The sequence below is a fragment of the Eschrichtius robustus genome, chromosome 16 (genome assembly GCF_028021215.1).
Source record: "Eschrichtius robustus isolate mEscRob2 chromosome 16, mEscRob2.pri, whole genome shotgun sequence".
Classification (NCBI taxonomy): domain Eukaryota; kingdom Metazoa; phylum Chordata; class Mammalia; order Artiodactyla; family Eschrichtiidae; genus Eschrichtius; species Eschrichtius robustus.
In genome coordinates this window covers 84,369,962-84,386,296 of record NC_090839.1, presented here as the reverse complement: position 1 = coordinate 84,386,296, position 16,335 = coordinate 84,369,962, and the positions used below count along the sequence as shown (strand labels likewise).

The window sequence follows — 16,335 nt, the reverse complement described above, 5'->3', positions numbered from 1 at the left end:
CCCAGGACTGTACGTGAACGGGAGAGACGCTTTCACTCTGTGAAGTCACTGAAATGTCGGGCTTTCCGGCTACAGCTGCAGCAGGGCTGCTGGTCGCAAAGCCTGGTGGTTCTAGGAGGTCTTTCCTGGGCGGCTCCAGCAGGATTCTGGGTGGCACCCACGGGCAAGTCAGGGACCCCAGAGAGGAACACTATGTTTCTGGACAAAACGTCCAGACATCGAGGCAGATTTTAAGGACACGAGCCCTTCTGCCCAAGTTCCACCTCGACCCAGAGCTGAACTCACCGTCCTGGTCCAGGAACTGGTGGGTACCCCCCTCCCCAGGGTATTTACAGGGCAAATGAAGTACAAGCTGAGCAAGGGCCAGTCCCCCCGAGGCCACGCCCTGGGCGGAGGGACCGCTGGGAGCGGAGGGGAGGGGTCCCCAGGACCCCGGGCTCAGAGCAGCCTCCCATCTCTCTCTGCTCCAGGCCTCACCCTCTCCTGTGCGGTGGAGATGGAAACGTAGGTGCCCTCACCCAGGCCCACTCCTGGATGTGGGGGTAAGGAAGCCCCACAGGATGGGGCCTGGGAGGACAGGCCCTGTGGGGACGCACGGGACGGCCAGCTGTCCGGCCCCAGCCACGCTCTCTACTCACGGTTTCTGGTTCTCGTAGCTCTTCAGGCGGCCCATTTCGCCCACGTACACCTTGGCCGCGTCTATGTCTGTGTGGACCACAAGCTCATACTGGCGAATGCTGCAAAAGGGAGACACAGGGTGAGGCCGGGGGCCGGGAGGGCGCCGGGTGCCAAGGAGGGAGTGAGGCTGTGAGGCGATGGGACGTGCAGCGAGGGCTGCGGGGCCGGACGTGACCCACGAGGAAGGAGATGCGCGAGCGTGGGAGGCAGGAGGGGCCAGCACGGCACTCGGAGGGCGGGGCGGCCTGTCAGCAGGCCCGAGGCTCTGCCCAGAGGAGGCCAGGAATCCCGCCCTGACCGTCACCTGCAGGCACAGCCCAAGCGCTTGGGGCCGCGTCCCTCCCGCACCCTGATGAAGCCTCCTCCAGCGCCACCACACCCGCCAGGCCAGTCCCCCCATCCGCAGGCAGCACCCAAGGCCCCGGCCCACCTGCGCACACTCACCTGGACTCGTCTCCAGTGGCCTCCACCCCTAAGTGCTCGCACACGGCCGGCCAGAACTGCTCTCGCCACGTGATGAAGTCCTCCTCCAGGCTGGGGACGAGAGGGGATGAGCCAGGCTCCAGATGGGGCTGCCGGCAGAGCTCGGACTCTGTCCCATCACCCCTCCAAGCTGGAGGGTTCATTTCACGCCAGCCCGCCCAGTGATGTAACCCAGGGCGTCAGGAAGCGTCCAGAGGGTCTGCAGTAACCACGGGAGGCCCCATCTGAGCCGGGTGAGCCGGGAGGGTGTGGATGAGCAAAGAAGGTGGGGACTGGCGATGGGGGGGATGGCCTTCCCTCCCCCGTGGTGAGGCGGGTCACGGAGTTGCGCTGACATCATGGCTTTGTCCTCCCCTCCTGTGCCCCGGCCAGCCCTAACCTGTGGCTTCCTGACACACGACAGCCGGGGCGGAGGGGGGTTGGGTTGCAAGGGCGTGGGCCCTGGAGGGGTCACTCACTTCCCGTCGTCGTCGCCCAGCCCCAGATCAAAGATCCGCTGGGCCCCGAGCTGCTCCAGCCGCTTGTCCACATACTTGCCCATGGCGTTGAAGTGCTCATAGGTCTTGTTCCCAAGGCCAAACACCTGTGTGGATGAGGGGCCAGTGGTCAGCGGTCCCTGCCAGACCCCTTGCACTGTGAGGCCCCAGAGGCGGCTTTGTTTTGGTGACCTGCAGTCCAGGCCCCTCCTCAACCACCTTGGCCTTGACCCTGGCGGCAGCAGGGGGGTTTCACCCCGCCCATTCAAGATTCTCCTTGCCCAGCAGAATCTTGGTCAGCCCACCGCTCTTTTCTTGCCTTCAGTCTCCAGTAGCAAATGCTCCCGAGCAAAGTGGGGCTGGGGCTGGGGCATGGGAGGGGGAGCTCTTGGGCCAGGCCCGGGCGGAAGACAGGGTCGCCCCATGAGCGGCCTTCCTGGGATTCCCTGCCACGAGCTCCCTACCAGGCCCTCAGCTCGAAGCCCCTGTCCTGGCGCCTGGGCCTGCCCTAGCTGATCAAACGAGGTGACAACTGGAGGAGTTCCTCTTGGACACGGGGTTCCGGAGGTTGCATGAGCCCACACGGGTGACTCACCGCGTACTTGACCCCAGAGAGGTCCACGTCCGTCTCCTGGAGCCAGTCGTAGAAGTCCTGGGCATTGTCAGTGGGGTCCCCCTCGCCGTAGGTGGCCATGCAGAACACTGCCAGGGCGTTCTCAATCTCTGACAGGCTGCTCAGGTCGCCCTGGGGAGACAAAGGCAGGGCCAGGCCCAGCAACCAAGACTAAGCCTGCTCCCAGCAGGGGTGCAGATGGGCGAGTCCAAGGTTCAAGTGGACGGGGTGCATTTCAAGAGCAAAGGGAACAGCAGGCCCAGAAGAGCACAGGTGAGGGCCTGGGGTGTTGAGAGAAGTATGCTGGGTTCCAGGCCACGGGCTGGCACTTGGAACATGGTGCCCTGGGCCACCTCCGGAGAACCTCATCATCCCACAAAGTCCCTGGGGCACAGCAGGACCTGCGCTCGCGCTAATTCCTAACCAACTGTCCGCCAACTCGAAACCCAGGTCCTAAGACAGATGGGTAGTGGTGCTCGTTCCCAAGACCGAAGGCAGGGGCGTGGAGTAGGTGGGGGATGGTTTGGTTTGGGAGACGGAGTGGCACATGTGGGAAGCAGCTGGCCCTCAGAAGAGAGTGGTTCTAAGGGAAAGTTCATTTATCATGTTGTTGGAGCAGCAAGAGCCCGACACTGCCTCCCCCGCCCCGATGTCTGGCAATGACCCTTCAGGGGAGAAGCAGGAAGGCAACTCCCTGGGGCATCTTCCCAGGACTGCCTGCTCCCTGCCAGCCCTGCCCCTCCTGGGTGCCTAAGGACCACTCCCCCCTTCCCTGCCCACTGAGTCCACCTGGGGCCGCTGGCCTGGCTGTCTCAGAAACAGGCAAGCAGACTGCTGGAAGTTTCCTGCCCTTGGAGAGCCACGACTGGCGAAAGAGCCGATGCGCGGAGGAGAGATAGCAAGGTGAGCGGGTCCCCACCGCCCTCAGAGGCAGGCTGGGTGCAGCTGGGGCCAGGAAGTGGGGACCGTGTCCTGCAGACAGTCCTGTGTTGGCCCGGAGGAGCCCCGTGCCAAGGATGGCTGACAGGAGAAGGCGGGGATCCTGCAGCTCCAGATGGGGGCCCTTCCCTCAATTCCTGGGCTCTCTTGAGCCCTCCCCAAGCCCACACATGCGAGCATGTGTAAAGCTGAGGCTTTACAGCCTCATTTCAAAGCCCAGCTGAAGGGTTCCTGGAGATGTCTCACCCAACACCCTCACCGCCTCTCTGTAGACGAGTCAAGGAAGGCCCTCAGTGGGCGCTCGCTCAGGGTCACACGGGCAGTCAGGGCAGAGTGGCACTAGAGCCCAGACCCCCCGACTCCTCGGTCCAGCTCCCCTGGAACTGCAGTTCTCGGGTGGGGGTTGAGGGGAGATGAGAGACGGTTCCCCTCCTGACTTGCTGAGACCCTTTCATCTTTTAAGCCACAACCAATCCACTAGGTGCCCGAGTCCCTTCTGCTGGCACCTGCCCAGCACTTGCAAAGCCTGCAGCGTGGAGGGCTTGGAAGGCTGAGCGTGAGCGCTGCTGAGTGCGCGTATGCGCTCACCTGGGCCAGGTGTTCTTAATGTCCTTACAACTGGGGCCACCTGGCTGCTGGAACAGATGGCAAGAGACGCCTGTTCCTGTCTGTCCCTTTGGCTAACTCAGCCCTTTAAGCGTCTCCACGATCCAGACGAGACTTCCTTGACGCCCTGGACTGCGCTGCATGGGAGGAAGGGGGCAGGGCGCGGCGAGAGCTCACCAGGTCATACTCCTCCGGGTCTGCCGCCATGCCCCGCATCCCGTAGCGATGGGCGTCCTTGGACAAGCGGTTGGCAAACTCCTCGGCGGTCCCCGTCTGGGAGCCGTAGAACACGACGATGTTCCTGCCCTAGGGACGGCCAGACACGCGGGATCAGTGGGGGGCCAAGGGCCACAGGCTTCACTGGAGGCTCTAGGTGACCACAGGGGCAGGCACGTCCCTCAAGGGCACCCTCTTTCCTGCCTGCTTCAGGTCCTTTCTAAGTCGCTCTGGGGCTAGCATCTCACTGCCACAGCCACTGCAGCGGATGGGGTCAGAGGCCACCTAGCTGACTTCAGCTGGAGCCATCAAGATAATCCTACACACACAAGCTGCTCAAAGTCACACTGTGGGCAGATTTTTAAAGGACATGTGTAAAAATGCAGAGATGACATTCAGTAAAAAAAAAAAAAAAAAAAAAAAAGTGATCAAAGACTATGTATAGCATAATCCAATTTTGTTACATACCCACTCCACATATATGTGTGTGTTTATACATATAAATGCACAGGGAAAAAGAATGGCATGAAATAAACCAAGAGTCTCTAAATGGGGAATCATGGGTGAGTTTTTCTGGATGTTTACAAAAGTTAACGCATATGCTTTATAAAAATCTAGACAATGCGGAAAGGTACCATATAGACTGGCTCACAGGCTCTTCATCCCACCCTCCTACTGTGCCCACTGCAGCAGCTCTGGGAAAGCTGGAACTCCATCCCCCAGACTCCCTGCAGCCAGGGATGCAGCAAATTAGGTCCAGCCAACTGGATGTGCTTTGCAAGATCTGGAAGGTGGAAGCAAGGCACAGGCCACCTCCCCGGTCCCTTTCTGTAGACATGAGGTTTCTCTGCGGCAGCCTTCCAGTGCCCAAAATGCCTAGAGGGGTCTCTGGCCTGGCACAGAGCCCTAACTGACAGGTACAAATGACAAAATAAAACGGAGGGACTACAATTGCTGTAAAGTGTTCTCATACCTTTTACGTTTCCTGAATTTTCTACAAATCATCTAAAAATCATTTAAAAAGGTATTTAAAAATAATGCTTATGATGTCAAGGGAGCAAAACAGGATATAAAACAGTAGCTAAATATTTATGGTAGCATCAAAATATATAAAGTACCTAGAAATAAGCCATACAAGAAACATGTGAGAAGCTACCGAGTGATAAAGGACTCAACCAAATGGAAAGGCACTGATTTTGCACATGAAGACTCAGTGTACAAGATGTCAGTTCTCCCTCTATCAATACAGAAATGTAACACGATCCTAATAAAAACTTGAACAGCTCTTTTTCCATCAACAATTTGATCCTAAAAATCCTGTGGAAAAATAAGTGCGAATCCATCCACTGGAACATCATTTGGCAATAAAAAGGAATGAAGTGCTGACACATGCTACAGCATGGATGAACCTTGAAGACATTACGCTAAGTGAAAGATGCCACAAAAGGCCGTATACTGTATGATTCCACTTACATGAAATGTCCAGAATAGGCAACTCTATAGAGACAAAAAGATGAATAGTTGCTTAGGGCTCAGGGTGGGGGAATGGGGAGTGACTACTACTGGACATAGGGTTTCTTTTGGGGATGATGAAAGTGTCAGAATGGATTGTGGTGATAGTTTGTGCAACTGGGAATATACTAAAAATCACTGATGTGTAAACTTTAAATTGGAGACTGTATGGAATATGAATTATATCTCAATAAAACTGTTACCTAAAATAAATGAATACGTATGAACAGCCAGGAAAACTGAAAAACAAGAGTGATGGGGGGGAGGGAGGAAGTGCCTAGTGCTACAGATATTAAAACAAGTTATAATAATTATACAACGTTAAAATAATTAAACAGTATGATATTGTTTATACACAGACAGCTAGATCAAAGTACCAGAACAGGAAAATACAGAACTACACTCAAATACCCATGGGAATTACATTTATGATAAAACTAGTGGGGAAAAGATGGACTTTATTACACGGAATTTAGACAGCTGTGTAAAAAATTGTTGGACCCATACCTTACATCTTACACCAGGATAAATTCCCAACAGATTGAATTTTAAATATGGAAAACAAAATCATAAAAATACTAGAAAAAAATATGGAAGAATTCCTTTATCTCTTTAGAGTGGGGAAGCCTTTCAAATGATGACTCGAAGTCCAGAAGTCACAGAATAGTTAAATGGACTAAGGAACGTTAACATGGCAAAACGAACAAGCAAACACACAATAAGCCGAATGATACACAAACTGTTACCTGGGAAAAATATTTTTAACTCATATCACAGACAAGGGGTTAATCACTCTAATAAGTTTAAGGAGTTCCTTGAGAAAGATCAATCCCAACAGAAAAGTGGGCAAAAGATTTGAACAGAGAATCTGTAAAAAAAAAAAAAAAAAAAAAGAAATGCCAGCATAACATGAAAATTCGCTTAAACTCATTCATAGGAAAAATGCAAATTAGAACTCCACAGAAATATCTTTTTTGTAACCTAGAAAACTGGCAAAATCCCAAACTTTGATAGTAGACTCTGTCGGCAAAGCTGTGGGGAACAGGTGTTCTCACACTGTTAGTGACGGTCCCGCGGTGTGACCTCTACGGGGGTGGGGCACAATCTGGCAGTTTCTATCACAAATGCATATATCTTTTGATCCAAAAATTCCACTTCTGGGATTTTACTGTATTTGCAAATATGCAAACTGACCTACATGGTCACAGCAGCACAGTCTGTAAGAGCTAAAGATTAGAAGTATTCCAAGCGCCCATCAACAAGGCAGTGTTAAAACAAATTATAGTACTTGTGGCCACACATGGAATCATCACGCAACTATAATAAAGAGTGCGGGAGGTGTCTTTGAATTGTTGTGAAAAGAGCTCCAAGACATATCATTAAATGGGAAAAAAATGAAGGTCTATAGCAGTGTATGTAATATGCCACCTTTTGTGTTTAAAAAGTATAAAAGTCTGTTTTTATTATATGTGCATAAAGAAGCTCTAGAAGGATCTATAAAATACTAAGGACAGTGATGGGTGACAGGGCTAGGAGAGAAGCTTTCCACTAAATAGTTTGTTTTGGATTTTCACCGTGTGAATGAAGTACCTGGTCATAAAATTCAACACTTAAATAAACAAGAAACAAACACAAATAATTGTAGCTGTGCTAGGACCACAGCTATGTGAGGTTTACATATGCTCATGGACACAGCCTGGTCTGGGAGGGAGGAGACGGGGCGGCATCCGAGTCAGAGGGAGGGTCTGTTCTTACAGTTTGGTTTGTTCAAGAAGTAAACATTCAAAAAGCAGAGTAAACTGTCCCAGCAACAGCAGAGCAGCCTCGAGGCTCTGGTTAGCCCAGAAAGTACACACACAGGGAGCTGAGCCGGGTTCCCGCCCGCTTCTCCTCCCGTCCAGTGAAGCTGGCCTTCTGGATGCCCCCGCACACCCACCAGGGCCGAGCACAAAGAGAAAACTCACCGTCTTCTTCATCTTTTCCACGAAGCTGCTGTCTTTGACAGAGGAGGTCCTGAAAAATAAAAGTGTCTGATGGGCACGGGAGGCACATGGCAGCAGCGAGGGGCATTTCCAGCTCCGCCTGCTCCACTCCGTGGTGCCCCGCCAGCAGCCGCCTCTGGTCCAGTGCCGGGGCTGGAAGAGGCAGGACCCAGGCTCCGGGGTCTGGTAAGTCCAAATCCAACGCCTCGCAGGGCCAGGGCTGACCCACCCGGGTACATGAGAACACGAGAACGAAGGGTCAAGCTCACTCCCCGGCCGCTCACCATCCACAGCCAATGGTCCCCACCTCAAGGCAACCAGGAGTTTCCCAAATAAGATTCTGACCGTGCTACTGCTGCGCTCTGAAACCTTCCATGGCTCCCATGACCCACAGGACCAGGGGTGCACAAGTCCCTTCAGAACCTGTCCCAGCCTCGCCTGCCACTCCCCTCCACACACCAGCCCTCCATGATGGTCCTTAGAATTCTGTCAACACCACTGTCTCCGCCCAGAGCGTCCTCACTCCAGTTCCTCACCTGACAGACCCCTGTTCCCCACCAAGGCCCCACTTGAATAGCAAGTCCCTTGGGATTCCCAAGACACACCCCCCCCCCCCCCAGTCCTCCCCTGCCCTGGAACCACTTTTACCTTCTCCCCTCTCTGTGATCCTGTCACCTTCTAAAGCCCTGAACTGGACCCCATCCCCTCCAGAGAGCGGCACCACTGCCCCGCATGCCCGTCCACTCTCCACCTCCTAGCTCTGGCCTCCTGCCCCTCCCTCTCCACTTCTGGTCCTTTTCCTTCTCTGTCCTTGCCCCAGGCCTGCAGAGCCACCTAAAGCAACCCAGTGAGCCTCCCCAGGGACTCTCAGGCCTAAGACAGCAAGGTGATTTACCTCTGGATGGTAAATACTTAGGATGTTTGAAATATGGCCGGTCTAAACCAAGCGACAAATCTGAACACTAAAATACCGCTGTTTCTGTTTAAAATGACACCATTAAGGGAATGAAAGGCAAGCCCCAGCATGGGAGAAGGTGTCTGCAATGCACACATACCTGACTGACGAGGACTAGGGTTGAGAATATAAGAAATCCCTACAAATCAATCAGAAAAGACACATACTGCGACAGAAATATTGTCAAAAGGCTTGAATGGGTACCTTCTTAAAGAGAGCATCTAAACAGCCAAAGAACATAGGGAAGGGTGCTCGACGTTATTAGATACCGGAGAAAAGGAAGTTAAAACCACAGTGAGATCTATCATACACCCAGTAAGAATGGCTAAAACTGAAAAGACAGACAGGATCTCAGACAGGTGAGGTTGTGCAGCAATGGGAATTCCCACACGCAGCTGGGAGAGGGCGATATGGCACGGCGACTTTGGAACGCGGCTTGGCAGTCAGTACCTCCTGTGACTCTACAGCCCAGCAATTCACTCTCTGGTACACGCCCCATAGACTGCATTCATACCAGGGGAGCGAAAGACATACATTCTTTGCTCTTTCCATTGCCTCCTGTGCACAGTAGAGTGTAACAGAGTGAAGTGCCAGCATGCACGTGTGTGCGCACACGCGCGCGCGCGCACACACACACACACTCATCACAACAGCATGAAGCAATGTCTGTCAGAGCTAGAGGCCTGGAGTCCGTGGAAAAACTTATGTAAGTGAAGGTTTCTTTTAAGGATGCCCCTGCAAAGCTGTTCAGACAGGTATTTCGTAAACATAAAGGTATCAGCAGTTTCATGTCTAGGCCCCCGCTGGGTTTTTCACTAGGTCAGTAGGTGCAGGACTAATGCTATTTTCAGGGTCTTAGCATTAAATAACATCACAGTAGGCCGCAAGGGGAGGTGAGGCCCGGTGCCTGGCTTGGCCACTTCCAGCCTCCCTCCTCCGTCCCGAGGTCCCTTCGGTGCAACAGCCCCACGAGGGGCAGCAGGGAGGCAGCGGGGGGCTGGCCACCCAGACTTTCCCACCCAGCGAGGGCCCAGCTGCACAGGAACCCAGAGCAGGCCATCCCCGACTCCCCATTTATCCCGGCATCCCCGGGCTGGCCCATCCCTAACCTCAGCAGGGCCAGGGCAGGAGCACAAATGAGCAGAGGCGCTCAGGCCTGGCCCCATCTTCCCACGCCCAGCTCCAACCTGCACTTCAAAGGGGTCTTGTGTCTAGCATCTTGGCCACATGTCCAACTTCTGCCCGCGCCCAGCCGCGTCTTCACTAACCCTCTAGTTGTGTGCAGCCTAAACTACAACATAACCTACAACCCTGTCTGTCTGTATGAGCACTAACACGGCGTGCTCACCAAGACACACCATTAGGAAAGGAAGCAAGGCGCACAATGACACGAATTCCACCACTGAGTAGCTTTGAATTCTGAGTCATGAGAATATATTACCCACTAAACATAAGATCAGATGTAAATTTAAACTGATGGTTAAATACCAGCAACCTAGACAAATGTTTCTGATGAAAAATCATGAGAAAAAAAGCAGGTACAAAACTAAATGCAACTTCCATTTATAGGAAACGTCTGGAATAGGCAAATCCATAGTGACGGGAGGTGGACTTGTGGTGCCAGGGGCTGGGGGGAGGGGAGGGGAGTGACAGTGTTTCCCTTTGGGGTGATGAAAGGTTTTGAATTAGGTAAGTGGTATGCTTGTACAACACGATTACTGTACTAAAAGCCACTGAATTATACACTGTAAAATGGTGAAAGCCATGAATTTTAAGGGGTGTGAATTTCACCTCAATTAAAAAAATGAAAACACAGTAAATGCATTCAGTTGACACCTAAAAGGGGCCAGGCTTGAGTTTTGGAATATTCACTTATATGGAACTCTTCTTCGTCAATTTCTTGACCGTTGCCAGTTCTCCATGTGTGGACGGGTCACAGCGGACGCTCCGGGAGAAATTTAGACGACGCAAAGCCAAGCAAGAAACAAGCCAGCAGGGTAACCAATGCATCTTCCCTCACACTTGCCCTCTTCTAGGAAAAGCAGAATCTGTGTCCTTAGAAGAAGAACGCACATGATTAACTGTTCATAGAAAAGTGGCCTGAAGAGAAACACACCAGCATCTTAGACAGAGGACACGGGAGCGTTAGGATAACGGGTGAGAGGGTTTCCCTAATTTTCCAAATTTTTGTTTTCTGTTACTTTTATAATTAAAAATACATTTTATATTCAAATACACATTCAGACGTCTGAAGACAGGGGAGAGGCTGAACAGCCTAGTGCCTTGTGACGCACGCCGCTCTGTACCGAACAGCACAGACCATCACCTGACCTTCCTGTCAAATGGGAAAGGCAGGCTACAAAGTAACACAGGTGACACAATCCCGTTTTTGTGTAAAAGCAAGGTACAGAAGGGAAGATGCTGATGTGTTAAGAGCTGTTCTGTCCTCAGGTTGAGCAATTATGAGTCTTTTTTGTTTCTTTTTCTCGCTAATTTCTATTCCCAACTCCTCCACTCTTTTCTTTCCTACAATGAAAATGTAAGGCTTTTGTACTAAGAAGATACAAATTACTTGCTATTTTAAGAAACGCTGTGCGTGGATATAGATGGATTGATTTTGAAGGCTCTGGCGAGGATGACTAGAGTAGCTACACCCTGGGTAGAGACCCACATCAGAGAAGCTATTCTAAGTAAGAGAAAGGGGCCCACCGGTCCAGAATCCACCCCCCTCCACCTTCCAAATGCTCTGGCCACAATGACCAGCCCGCCGTTCCCTGGTTCCATCGTGCCCTTGGACCCACCACGCCTTGGCCTAGAGTGTCCTTCTTCTAACCCTCTGCCACCAACTCCTGCTTATCCCTGAAGACACTAGGCCTAAGCTCCTCTCCAGAGCACCTTTCCCTGCCGCTCAGGCATAAGGTTGTTTGTCACCGTCTTCAGTACGTCTTCAGGCCTCCGTCCAGGCACTTGCCTCAGCGTATTCTCATTGCTCAACTTGAGGCCTGGGTTTCACAATCTGGGGGGAGCTATCTGTGTATCTCTTTGCAATCAGCACAATGCCCGGCACTCAGCACATGACGTTTTATGGGCTTCTTGGGAGGTCAGTCCTGAATCTCTGCCCAGCAGAAGGTTGGCTGAGGTGGCCTGGAGGCCTTTGGAGGCCCCCCTACCCACCTGAGAGGGTCTGACGTCAGTAGAGAAGCTCTCTTTTCTCAAAGGACAGAGGTTTCCACAGAAGCTACATCTGAGCAGATTTGGGGCCTTGCTGAAGAAAGGGACCAGAGGGACCCCACCGCCCAGGAAGCGCCCGGTTGCCCTTTCTCCACCTCCGGGTGACGTGTGCTCTGGGCGGTGCCGAGGGCGTGAGACTAAACGCGAGGCAGCCTCTACCTTCCAAGGGCCCGTCGCCAGGCTGGAGAAAGAGCCTAGGAGAATCACGGAGGAAGCGGAGGGGCCACGCACCAGGAGCAGGGACTTGGGTTCAAATTCTGGTTCTGCCACCAAATGGGCCTGTGACCGGACAAGTCGGGCCCCTTGAGGCCTCGGGTTCCTCTATGGAAAACACTGCATCTCGGCGTCTGCAGCCACCCCACGGTCTCGCTCAGCACCTGGAACTTGTCTAACTCTCGAGGATAAGGAGGGCAGAAGAAAGCTGTCTGGGTCACTCTGTGATTTCAACAGGGTGAAGTGTGCGAAGACCTAATGGACGGAGCGGACGCCATGCCACGGGGCTCCTGAGGGAGGAGGCACTGTGGCCGCAGAACCCAGCAAAGGCCCCGCGGAAGGGCTGCGCTCTGTTCTCAGAGAGGAAGGCGGCTCCCAGGAGGGAAAGCCGTGGCAGCGGCAGCCGAGGGGCTCCTGGATGAGACCCAAGCAGCGGGTGGGAGCTGAGCTCTGGGGAGGAGGGCCGGGGGGCGCCCATGCAGCTGCACGGGGCAGATGTTCCGGGCCGGCAGCAAGGGCTGGGGGGGGGGACCCTCCACGCGGGTCTCGCTGGGGGTGTCGGAGGGCGGGCAGGAGGTGCTAGGGCGCCCGCCCCCAGGGGAAGGGCGCTCCTGAGAAGGGCGTGCACTTCTGAAGGCAGCACCGGTCCCGTCATTAGCTTCGGCCCGTGGGGAAAAGGAGGATCACGCCCAGAGCCCCTGAGGGAAAAGGGAAACCCGTGGAGGCGGGGGAAGACACTGTCCGTGCCTCTAGTCACTGCCCGGCGCGGGGCAGCTCCCCATGTTCCCACCGGTTACACCAGGCGGGTTCCGCCGCTGCCCACCGCGACGCCCGGCTGCCGGGCCCCGAGCAGGTCCGCACCTGGGCGCCCTCGGCTGGCTTCACCCCTCCTGACAGCTTCGTGCCGGATGTGCACTCGGAACCCGATCTTTCACAGGCCGAGGAGTGGGTGATGGGGGCCCTTCTGGTTTCCGGTCTAAACTCCTTCCTCTGGAAGCAGAGAAATGCAGCCTGCAAACCGGGACCGAAGGAGCCAGGGTGGCCGTGCCTGGGCGAGCCCCCCGGGACTGGCCCCGAGTCTGCGGTCAACTCTACACAGCGCCCTCCTCGTGCCTCCGGGCATCCCTGCCCGGGGAAGAAGTTCCAGCCACACTGAGTAGGGGTGCCCGCGGGCCTCCACGCCGTCTGCCCGGACATTGTCTGGAACTGACCTTCTCAGGATGGGCTCGTCCTGCAGAGATGAGTACGTGCACCCCATGGTTTCTTACTCTCACCTCTGGACTGGAGGGAAAAGGCAGCGTGCTGCTCTCCTGGAGACGGGCGGGGAGCCAGCAGCTAGCGAGTCGGGCTCTGTCCATTCTCCGCCGGTGCTGGCAGCGGGCAGACCGGCCCGCGGACACCGAACATCCTCCCGGACACCCCGGTCCTCTCGGAAGCCCTGCTGAGCCCCTGCCTGCCTCGGTCCCCGCAGCCTGGGAAAGCTGCTGCGTCTGGCGGCTCCAGCAGGGAGGAACCAGGACTCTGGGCTGGAACCTCCCGTGAGCCCCTGCGTCTGGCACACACCCCTCCTCCTTCTGTATGGACCGAGGGAAGGAGGAAACCTCTCCAACCCCGGCTCGGGTCTCCTTGGTAACTGTTTATATCAGAGCCCTTTCTCCCCACATCCTCCCCCTTTCCCATTAAAAAAAAAAAAAAAAAAAAAAAAGTAAGTCGTGCAGGCGGAACAAAGCTCCTCTGGACACTGGAAGGCGGTGGTGCAGGTTGCTATGGCAGGGCCGTTTCCCCATAAAGGGAGCGCAGCGAGCCTGCTGCCGGGGCGCCTCGGGATCACATTGAATTAGATCTGGTTCCCACCTCCCTCCCTACAAAAGAACTGTGGGTAACAGAGCCTACGATGCTGGGTCCAGTCACCTGGGGGCAGAGCGCGCTGTGGAACCAGCACGTGTCGGCCTCCTGTCGCGCAGCGCGGGGAACGCCCAGCAAGGTGGGCACCGCATTCGCTGCTGAGACGTCTGCAAGTGAGGAGCCCCCTTCGAAGGCATCCAAGTACAAACGGCCCATCAGGAGAGGCCGCAGCCGACCCAGGCACGGAGCCCAGAGACCACGCGGCTCCAGAATGGAGCACAAATGGTTCCAATTAGGGCTCTCTGCTCCCAAATTGGGAGCAGGAGTGTCTCTGGTTCAGGCTTCGGAAGTCAACTGCGGCCCGCCGGGTGGGGAAGCGAGAGGGAGGGTGGACAAAAGCACTGAGTCACTTGGACAGAGATGAACCACGATGGCCCAGCGTGATTCACTTTGTTTCCAGTCCCAGGCAGGGCTCAGAAGGATTATTCTGAAATTTAAATTTTCTGCAGAGCGGAACTGATTTCTTCTGAGACTTTCCCCTGCCCTTGGCGACACACAGGGCAGTTGCTTTTGAACGGCTCCCTTCCAGAGCCTAGCGTGTGGCGACAAGTTCTCTGGTCCCCAGGGCAGCACAACGGGAGAGGGGACGAGAGCTGAGCAGGCGGCTGGAATGGGGCAGAGCCGGCCCGGAGCCTCGTGGCAGAAAGCTAATGGTCTGGAAGAGCTGCCTTTGGTGAAGACAAAGTGGTCCGCTGGAGCTTAAAGAAAAAACAGCAGCTCTCTCCACTGACGGGGCCAGGAATGGGAACCAGTGCCAATGGAGGCCAGTGAGGACACGTGGGAGCTTGAAGCAGGTGTGAGAGGCCGCTGGTCAAAGACAAAAAAGGGAATAGGAACTACGACTTACTGAGCGCCTCCTGTATGCTTTTTATTTTACTCCATTTAATTGTCCCCACCCTGTGAAGTGGCAAAGGATTCTACCCCATTTGACAGCGGAGGGGAGTGAGGCTCGGGGCTGAAGCAGCAACTCCAAGCCTGTGAAAGCCCAGGGCCCCCGCGGCTTCGCATCTGCTCCCACTGTGCAGAGCAAGGCTGCACCTGCCCGGCCACCCCATCGGTCAGGAGGCTGACACAGCAGTCGCCGTTCACACTTCCCTGCCCTTCCCAGGGAGCCTCCTCCCTGTCACTTAGGGTGCTCCAAGGCTCGAGGGGGCTGCTGTTCCCCTGGTGGACCCCCTACCCACACAGCCTTCGACACGTATTCACCACCGTGCCCGTCGGGACTCCACAACGTGCCGTGGCCCGGGTGGCCTGCCCTCTCTTGGGCCAGTTGGGTGCCAGGCAGGGCTAGCACTACCGTGCAGAGACCGAGGCCCAAGAAACTGCTCAGGGTCACCCAGCCTGTCCAGGACAGAGGAAAAGCCACGTCCTCTGACACTGGGATGACGTGGCTCTAGTCACAGACAAAGTGGCCCTGAAAGGACAGTGGGGTGGGAGGGGCGACGACGACAGGGCCGGGGCGGGGGGCTAGCAGGAGTGGGGGCAACAGCATGGGGAGTGAAGTCCTGCTCCGGGGCTTATTCATTCTCAGCCCTGGGTAAGCTACTCACCTCCCCCCGAATCAGCTTTGCCTCTTGTAAAACAGGGGCGCAAGAATTAAAGTGTTAGAAAGCCCCAGCACACATCCTCTCTCTGGGCCACTGGCACTGCTGCTCTCCGTGCCCTGCTTGCCGTCTGTACCGTGGTCCCTGGTCAGTGCCAACGCCTCCCGACGACCTTCCTCCAATCCACTCCAAACTGCATGCAGGAATGGCTGGTCTCAGGGCTGCCCTGGCACCAGCCCTCCCGTCGGCTCCCCACGAGGGTCAGATAAAACCCCAAGGCCCTGTAGATCCATCCTCTGGCCTCTGCTCTATCTCAGCTCCCTTCATGACCCCTGACTCCCTTGGCGACTTACACCCAGGCTCTACCAAGACGCGTCCTTCCCAGAGCAGGCCCTGCTTTGCTTGCCCTGGGCTTCTGCACACGCAGCCCGGGCCCAGCTTCCTACTCAGCCTCCCAGACTCAGCTCGGGGGGCACCTCCATCCTGACATAGCCCCCTCCCCGGTGGCGCCCTGGGCTGTTCGAGCACCATCACTGCACCATCCTCACGTGCCCCAACTGCATGTGCGCCCCCGAGGATGCCGCATGTCCCTGTGCCCTGGTGCCCGGCCCACAGAGATGGAGCCACCAGCACCGAGTGCCCTGGTAATGCCCAGAGAGGTCAGAAGGTCCGATGACACTCGGCTCTGCATCTCTTTCCCAGACAGGCCACGTTCAAGATTTCGGGCACCGGCTAGAACAGCAAAACTACCCCAGTCTCATCAAGGGACAGGAGAGGTCCCTTGGTGGTCAGGTGGCATCAGAAAACCCACGCCTGTGCTTGCAGGGCGGCGTGAATGTCCTGAGCCCACAGCCTCGCCATTTCCATGGATGCAGGACACTTGGGGCACTGTCCACCCTCCACGGCCACAGGGGCCTTTCCTTGCGCTCTTCTCTTTGTAAAACCCATTGGTGTTTCTATCGTCGTGCTCGGCAGAGCCAAG

The 16,335-nt window shown here is 55.3% G+C and overlaps 1 protein-coding gene and 1 long non-coding RNA gene across 9 annotated transcripts in view; one reads left to right on the top strand and one right to left on the bottom strand.

The window, feature by feature from the left end:
* POR (cytochrome p450 oxidoreductase) overlaps nucleotides 1-16,335 on the bottom strand; it is a 63,569-nt gene that overhangs the window by 4,664 nt on the left and 42,570 nt on the right. For 3 of the 8 annotated variants that reach the window (XM_068565956.1, XM_068565950.1, XM_068565949.1), the window contains exons 3-8: nucleotides 7,488-7,536; nucleotides 3,973-4,101; nucleotides 2,233-2,382; nucleotides 1,620-1,744; nucleotides 1,123-1,212; nucleotides 639-737 (exon numbers count right to left, since the gene is read on the bottom strand). In XM_068565956.1, the coding sequence (XP_068422057.1) occupies nucleotides 639-737; nucleotides 1,123-1,212; nucleotides 1,620-1,744; nucleotides 2,233-2,382; nucleotides 3,973-4,101; nucleotides 7,488-7,536 (642 nt within the window). The other 5 variants (XM_068565953.1, XM_068565954.1, XM_068565951.1 and 2 more) reach the window with 5 other exon arrangements.
* On the top strand, nucleotides 645-4,687 carry LOC137778710 (uncharacterized). The gene is made up of 3 exons (XR_011076979.1): nucleotides 645-1,394; nucleotides 2,441-3,153; nucleotides 4,225-4,687. It is a non-coding gene; the product is annotated as an uncharacterized lncRNA (long non-coding RNA).